This window comes from Oenanthe melanoleuca, chromosome 7, assembly GCF_029582105.1.
Source record: "Oenanthe melanoleuca isolate GR-GAL-2019-014 chromosome 7, OMel1.0, whole genome shotgun sequence".
NCBI classification, from domain to species: domain Eukaryota; kingdom Metazoa; phylum Chordata; class Aves; order Passeriformes; family Muscicapidae; genus Oenanthe; species Oenanthe melanoleuca.
This window is the reverse complement of record NC_079341.1, coordinates 1,411,291-1,419,211: the sequence shown is the minus strand read 5'-3', so window position 1 is coordinate 1,419,211 and position 7,921 is coordinate 1,411,291. Positions and strand designations below refer to the sequence as shown.

General features: G+C 56.3%; 1 protein-coding gene across 2 annotated transcripts; it reads right to left on the bottom strand.

The window, feature by feature from the left end:
- Nucleotides 1-4,193: 4,193 nt before the first annotated feature.
- ARL4C (ADP ribosylation factor like GTPase 4C) lies at nucleotides 4,194-7,698 on the bottom strand. 2 transcript variants are annotated; one of them, XM_056496728.1, is made up of 2 exons: nucleotides 6,893-7,698; nucleotides 4,194-6,724 (listed from the first exon to the last, which is right to left on the bottom strand). In XM_056496728.1, the coding sequence occupies exons 1-2, from the start codon at nucleotides 7,465-7,467 to the stop codon at nucleotides 6,637-6,639; spliced, it is 663 nt and encodes a 220-aa protein (XP_056352703.1). In that variant the 5' UTR covers nucleotides 7,468-7,698; the 3' UTR covers nucleotides 4,194-6,636. The 2 variants fall into 2 exon arrangements, with proteins under 2 accessions (XP_056352703.1, XP_056352704.1); XM_056496729.1 differs by having other exon boundaries at nucleotides 4,194-6,719; nucleotides 6,893-7,692.
- Between the last annotated feature and the right edge of the window lie 223 nt (nucleotides 7,699-7,921).

Below are 7,921 nucleotides of genomic sequence, written 5' to 3'. Positions count from 1 at the left end.
GGGAGCACAGGAGGGGCTTTCCAGGGGCCATTTAAACATTAACCAGCGCAACAATCACCCTGTGTTCCCAGCTCCCACCTCCAGCCCGGCCTGCACTGCTGGATTGCAGAGTCCTGAGCTGCTCCCAGCCCTGGCACTGGGGTGGGGACAGCAGTTTCTGTGCCACCCCCTCTGCCCGCAGGCTGTGAGGACAGGTTGTCACTTCCCTCTGGCAGCCATCACTTGGAGGATACAGCTGGGGGTTTCAGAGAGCTCACAAAATGAAGCCTGAAGTGGCCTGGAGCTGCTGGGAGCTGATGCCAGCAGGAGCACCTGGATCTGCAGGAACCTCCCTCCACCTTCAAACCCTTTTCCCACCAGGGAAGGGACAATCCTGCAGGTTTAGCATCTTCATCTTCACCAGGGGCATCTGAGAATCACACCAGCCCCAATTTCTTTCTGGATCCTAGGGAGTAGGAAAAAAACTGGCAATTTCCTTTTATTCCTGTGGAAAAGAAGTCTGGGACAGGACTGCATTTAGTGCCAGCTTTGTGTCCTGCTCTCTTCCTGGCAGCAAAATACTTGAAAGCAATGCCAGGTGGGATCAGGAGCTTTGGGAGTGCCTGTTTCCCCAGTCCCCATCTTTTGGGAATGCTCCAGCACCACGGGATCACAAGAATGAGAGCAGCTCACCCCAGCTGCAAAATTTAGGCTGAGCAATAAAAATAAATCCTTAAAAAAGTCCTTTCCACCCCCCTGCCATGGGCAGGGACACCTTCCCCTACCTCAGATTGCTCAAAGCCCCATTCAGCCTTGCCTGGAACATGTGCAGGAATCCAGGGCCAGCCACAGCCTGTCTGGGCAACCCGTGCCTCAGCACCCTTTTGTTATTTATTTACTGGTTTTTTCACTATTTATTAATAAATATACTTAATATTAATAAAAATAATTAGAATTCCTATCTATTCTATCATTCACAGCCATAAATAAGGATGACTAATGATAAATGAGAAGAATCTAATCTGTGGGCTGGTGAAGAGCTCTCTGCCCTTCTCACAAATTCCTGTCGTGCTTCCAGCGTTTTGGGAAGCTGTGGGATGCCATCAGTCAGGGCTGTCAGGGAGGGAGGACAGGGGGTCATGGGACACTTGGGATTCCTTCTGGTCACCTGGGGGGTGTCCAAGCTCCATAACTCACCTTCCAGCAGTGTTTTAATGTCGTTGCTGGAGAGTTGGATGGGCTTTGTGAGCTTTCCTCCCTGAAATCTCACACGAATGTCTGAGGGAAGCAAACACAGGCTTAAGCTGAATTACACAGAATGGTTTATTAGAGCAAATACTCCCAGGCTGAGCTCTCCATATTCAAACATCCTCGTGCTGAAATGTCTCAATTTGGCTCTGCCAGGCCAGCACGAGGCTTTTTTTTGCATGGTGTGTGTGCAAAGTGCTTAAAGTAACTCACAGCAGCGCCCTTTGCTGCTCAGACAAAAAGTTCTGGTGATTTGAGGACAATTCCCATTGAAGAAGCTCCAGGATGGGGCTGCCTGAAACAAAGCAAATAACATTTGAATCACTGTGGGATTTTTTTTTTTTTTTTTTTTTCTTCTGGAAGCAGTTTCTAGGCTGTTATAAAGTGATGGGCATCCTCAGCCCATCCCAAAATTTGGTGAGAAGCACCTGGTGCTGCCAGTGCACTACACCATGCTCCAAGGATCCAGCGCCCTCCGGATTGCATTAACCAGGATGATCCTTTTAAAGATCCTTGCTTGGGAAGCAAATCCCATTTGAAATAAAGCAGAGGGATTTAGCTTAACGAGGCAAAGCCAGGCAAGAGAGGCAGAAGGACCTGTGTGGCTGATACAGCACGGGGTGAGGCAGGACCTGCAGCAGAGGGGCTCCCAGGCTGGAGGAGATGTCAGGAAGCTGTGTGCATGGAAAAGTGGGATGCACTAAGCTGGTGAGGCTCCCTTGTCCATGGGAACACTTGGAGATCACCCAGCAGCCTTTCCTGGTGTCCTTCAGAGAGAGGGGATCTGTCAGGGACTAGCAGAGGAGCAACAGGGGACGCGCTGGTGGCTCATCTCTGCTCATTCCTGCCCTGACCCCACCTCCCGCTGCCCTGATCCATCCTCCTGGAATGCTCCAGCTCCTCCTCAGCTGATGCAGCCCGCAGCCCAGCTGCTCCCTCGCTGTTTGCTCTCCTGGGCATCCCGCTGCAGGGCAGCATCCCTGGGCCCCGTGTGCCACCAGGCTCCCCGGACATCACACCGGGACCGTCCCTCGCTGTGCCGCCTGCCCGGGGAGCAGGATGCCTGCAGCCCCATCCACCGGGGCCAGCGAGGTCAGCAGCGCCTTGTGCGATGCTCTCATGACAAGCAGCCCCAACGCCGCCTCCCCGCTGCTGACAGAAGCGCTCCGGCCAGCAGGACAGGAGGATGGGAGGAGGATGCCCGTCCTTGCACCGCCGGGCGCAGGGCACAGCCCCTCCCGCAAGCGCTGGGAGGAATCCCAGCTCCACGGGGCTGTGGGAGCGGGCAGATCCAGCTGCGGAGCCGCACACACCCGGTCACAGCCTCTCAAAGCCACAGCCCGAACCCCGGCAGCTGTTTCTCTTCCCCCGTCACAGGGGAAGGGATGGTTCCCCCTTTAAACCAGGAGGAAAGTGCCTGCCCAGCTCCATGTGGTGCCCGAGGGACCAAAGTCCGGCTCCCCTGGCACACAGATGAGCCCAGGGACACAATGTCAGAGTCCACACATCCAGGCCAGCTGGAAAAGCCCCAACAATCAGCTTCTGCCAGGTGGGATCGGTGAGGCCAGGTCCCTCCAGGCTAAGGAAGGTGCGGGCACTGCAGCATCCACTGCTGGGCTTTCAGATCCGTGAAACCAGGAGGAGCACACGGTGTCCCACGGACAACGGGGCCAGAGGATGGTCAGGAGCATCTCCAGGAGCACGGGGCCATGTGGCAGAGGGGCAGGAGCCCGTCGGTGATGCTCTGTGTGAGGAAGGAGCCCGTGGGGAGCTGCACCTTCCAGGGGCTCTGCGCAGGGACAGCGATCCACAGCTCAATCCTGGAATGCCACAGTGCAGCTCAGCTCCAAGGGATTTCTGAGCCTTGGTAGCAGCTCAGCAGCTGCAGCGCTGGATAAGCCTTTAGGTTCAAAGAATCATGGAATCTCCTGAGCTGAAAGGGATCCAGTCCAACCCCTGTCCCTGCACAGACACCCCAACAATCCCACCATACAGTGTCCATACACTCCTGGAACTCTGGCACCCTCGGGGCTGTGCCCATTCCCTGGGCAGTGCCCAGCACCCTCTGGGGGAAGAACCTTTCCCTGATCTGACCCTGCCCTGACACAGCTCCAGCTGCTCCCTGGGGTCCTGTCACCCCTCAGAGCCCCCCACCCCTGATCCTGCAGAGCAAACACCACATCCCCTCACCCAGCACTGCACACCCTGCAAACCTCAGGCAGGGTGAGAACACCCCAAGCCCTTCCACATCTCACTTTCACAAGTCAGGCTCATCATTTCCCCTCTGACTGCCTCGTCATCATTAGGAAAAACAAAAACAAGACCCAAAAAAGCCAAAGCAACAAAAAAACCCAACCAAACAAACAAACAAAAAAGAAAAAAAAAAAAAAAAAACAAAAAAACAAAAGAAAAAGTCGTTTGCCACCCAGCTCCACCGCTCCCCTCCGAAATGTCACCCTGGGTTTCCTGTGTCAGCAGCCACCCAGGAGCAGAGGCAGCCTCGAGCTCTGTCTGCAGCATCCTGTTCCCCAGTGGTGTTTTAACCCCTGCAGACCCGGCTCTCTGCCACCGACTCCGCTCGCCCGAGGCCACCCATTCAAAAAAAGCCACGCTGAGCAAAAATGGAAACTTGGAAACTTTCTCCCAGCCTGATCGCCCCCCTGATGTGGATTTAAAATCAGAGGAGGTGGTGGAACAAAATCCTCCCCCACCAAAAAGTATCCTCCTTTCTCACAGACAGCAGCAGGGATGCAGAGACATTAAGTGACCTGCAAAAGAGCTCAGATTTCATTAACCAGCAAATTATGGATGTCCCCCATGTCCCAGCAGGCTGCCACGTGACAGAGCCATGATACTGGATCCTCAGCAGGTCACTTCTCTGTCCCCTTGTCTCCTCTCCTTGGGGAGGCAGCAGGAACCTCCTGCAAACCGCACGCTGATATTGAGAAATGAGCAGAACACTGGGGTTTGGTTGTTTTTGTTTTTTGTTTTTTTTTTTATCAGGCCCTTTCATTGTATAAATAATTTATTTCAGTTCACAGCATTATGTCTGCACCATTAAAAAAAAAAAAAAAAAACAAAAAAAAAACAAAACAGAAAAAGAAAAAGAAAAAAGGAGACGGGAGGAACAGAGGCTGACGGACAATGGCGAGGGCAGGACGGGATATCGCGGATGGGAACACGGCAAACGGACCTGGGGGAATGAGACCTGCCAAAAAAATACCCCAGGTCATTCATAATCTGAGAAAATGCACAACTTGCAAAGAGCCCAGACAGTTCCCCTTTGGGAGCTGCTCTGCTGAGGCCCCTCTTCTTGCAGCCCACCGAGGGCGACGCTCGTCTTCACACGGGGGGGAAACGGGGTGGTGGAGGAAGGTTACAGAAACACCACGGAAGCCAGGAGCTACTCGTTGGAAAAGTCTTTTTAATTATTGCAGAAAGCAGAGTGGCTGGCAAGGGCACGGCTCAGCGTCCCACCCGGCTCAGCCAAACCTTCCAGCGCTCTGCCATCTCTCCAAGGGGCTGCTCAGCCGGGTGGAACCAGCTCCCAGCAAGGACCCAGCTCTGCAAAAACAGCCTTTCCTTCAGCATTTGCTGAACAGAGACCAGCCAGGAGGGGAAAAAAACCCACCACTAACAGCCTGCACGTGTCACTCCTAGAACCTGATCCCTCTGGAGCTGCTGGGGTCAGCACAGCTTTGACATTTCAAACAGGTCGCTCTCCCAAAAAAGGGTTAATACATGTGGCTTCTGTGGCATCAAAAATAAATAATTCTTTTCTCTCTCTCTCTCTCTCTCTCTCTTTTGACTGCAAGTACCAAAGTGTTGGAGGTGAAGACAAAGCAGGGAAACCCGAGGAAGCGGGAAGAGCCACCTGAACGGATGGGACCAGCCCACACAAATCGGGAACTCAAACCCCACAAGAGAAGAAACACAACTCGGCTGCAACATTTGTTTGTTCCCCTAACAAACCCGCCCCACCCCCCCGCCCCCCAAAAATGCTGTGTGGAAGGTGCTCGTCACTGCAAGGGGAGGATCAACTCCCCAAAACCCGAAGGGCATTTTGCTTTTGTCTGCTTGGTGCTTTCCCCTTGGCTGCTCTGGGAAGGGGTTGGCAAATGGAAAAGCTGGTGTAAAATCACCAAAAAATCCTGCCTGCCTGCCTGCCTCCAAATTCAGGATATTTGGCCCCGGAGGGCCGCCTGCCTCAGCTCTGTGGGAAGCCAGGACCCCGGAGAGCAGGATCCCAGGCTGAAACACGGACAGCAAGCGGGTTCTGGTCTCCAGCCCCATGCAGGTACCAAAATGTTCCCCTGCAGGAGGAGGTGGCCAGGCCCGACCCTGCTCTGCAGGCAGAGCTTGCCCAGGTGGCTACTGGGGGAAGTGAGGGGCTTTTAATCAGGTTTTCATCTTTATTAAAAAACTACCACAACCCCAGCATGCCTCTTCACCCTCTGCCATCTTCCCTTTCCAGCAGAGATTTTTTTGCAGGCTCTGGCCACGTCTCTCTGTCCATCCATCCATCCATCCGTCCTGCCCTGCCATAACCCCCCCCCCAACTTGGCCTCCTGCCCCACTGCAGAGCAGCACAGTGGCCAGAACCCCAAACTCTGCCTTTTTGGGGGGTTTTACTAAGCGACCCCTAGTTCGGATCACCTCCAAAGCCGCACCTGGGAGCGCCCTGTGCACGGAGCCAATGCACACCTGCGGGGGCTTTGCTGCAGGAGGTGACACCACCGAGCCTTTGAGAAACGGGGGTCCTGCACAACCACCCCAACGCTCCCAGCAGTGTTCACCCCAAACTCTTGGGTGCTTTTTTTTTTTTCCTTTTTTTCACCCTTTTTTTTGAGCCAAGAGCTTGAAGCTCTGCACCACTCAGCAGCTGCTCAGCACCCCAGTGTCGCATCCTCCCCCCCAACCCAAAGGCTGCCCGTCCTTGCTCTGCACCCTAAAACACCAGCCAGGGTGGGTGGATGTCCCCTTACCCATCACACTCACCCCTCTAATACATTTTCTGCTGGTCCAACCCCCCCTCTCCCTCCAAGCTTGCAACACCCCTTCCCACCGCCGCCCGCGGGGGAGGGATCCAGGGATGCGGGGATGCAGGGACAAGGGCTGCAAGCCCCCTCCCCGCTGACCTTGCCGAGCCACGGTGCATCCCCACCCTCCGCAGCATCGGCCCCCCCGCCCCAAAATGCATGTGGGGGGCTGGCGTCCACACCCCAGGTGCCCCCCCAATGCCCACGTTAAAGATCCAAAAGCACGCCGGGCTCCGCTCGAACGCACTCCAACAAGGTCCTGCCCTGCTGGTTCCCCGGCACACAAAGGCTCGGCGGTCCCGGAGGATGGAGAGGGGGGATTCATCCCGTTTTTCCATGTTTCCAGCCCAAAGGAGTCCGGATCAGACCCTCAGGAGCACGGGGCGGTGGGAGAGGGGAGCTCCGGGATCTGGGCTCGGCTGGCGGGAGCCGCTTTGTTATCACCACTATTGTCTGTCCTTTGGGGAAGGAGGGAAAAAATGAAGAGGAAGAAAAAAAAAAAAAAAAAAGAAAAAAAAAAAAGAAAAAAAAGAACGATTAAACCCAAAAGAATCGCTTTGGTTCTGTCTTCCCCTCGGTTCCTTTGTCTGCTCCCCCATCCCTCCCCGCCTCGGCTGGGCTTCTACCGCTTCTTCTTCTGCTTGAGGGACTTCCTGCGCTTGAGGATCATCTCGTAGAGCTTGTCCATGCCCTCCGTCAGCCCCTCGCCGATGATGGCGCAGGCGGGCTGGATGTGGTAGGTGGTGGAAGGGGTCAGCTCGTGGAGGGCCAGCTGCTTCTCGATCTCGGCCACCGGCAGCGATTTGGGCAGGTCCTGCTTGTTGGCGATGACCAGCAGCGGGGTGCCCTGGTTCTCCGCGAACTTGGTCACCTTGTGCAGCTCCGTTTTGGCTTCCTCCAGCCGGTCCACGTCCACTGAGTCCACCACGTAGATGATGCCATCGGTGCAGCGGCTGTAGGACTTCCAGAGCGGGCGCAGCTTCTCCTGGCCGCCCACGTCCCAGAAGTGGCAGCTGATGCCCTTGGCCGTCCCGTTGCTGAGCCGGATCTTCTCGGTGTTGAAGCCGATGGTGGGCACGGTGTTGACGAACTCGTTGAACTTGAGGCGGTAGAGCACCGTGGTCTTGCCCGCCGAATCCAGGCCCAGCATGACGATGTGCAGGGACTGGAAGGCGGAGATGTTGGAGGAGATGTTCCCCATGGCCACGGCTCACGGCCGCGCTCACAGCCCCGCGCCCATCCCCGCGCCGCCGGCCCGCAGCGGGGGCACGGCTCGGGGCGGCGGAGGGAGCCGGGACCGGGGTGTGGGACCGGGATATGGGATCGGGATATGGGATCGGGATGCGGGATCGGGAACACGCAGCGCGGCTCCACGCGGCGGCAGCGCGCCGGGACTGCCGACCCCCGCCCCGCCCGGCAGGAGGAGGAGGAGGAGGAGGAGGGAAAGGAGGAGGAGGAAGAGAAAGAGGAGGAGAGGAGGAGGAGGGGCCGCGCCGCCGCCTTCCTCCCGCTCCGCCCCGCGTCCTGCCCGGATCTCCCTTGCCTGCGCTGAGCTTCACCTGGTCCTGCCTGCGCTTCTGCTCCTCGGGCACTCCCGGGAGTGCCACTGCAAGCTTGGTTATCCTCATGTTTGTCATCGGAACCGGCCGCAGCAA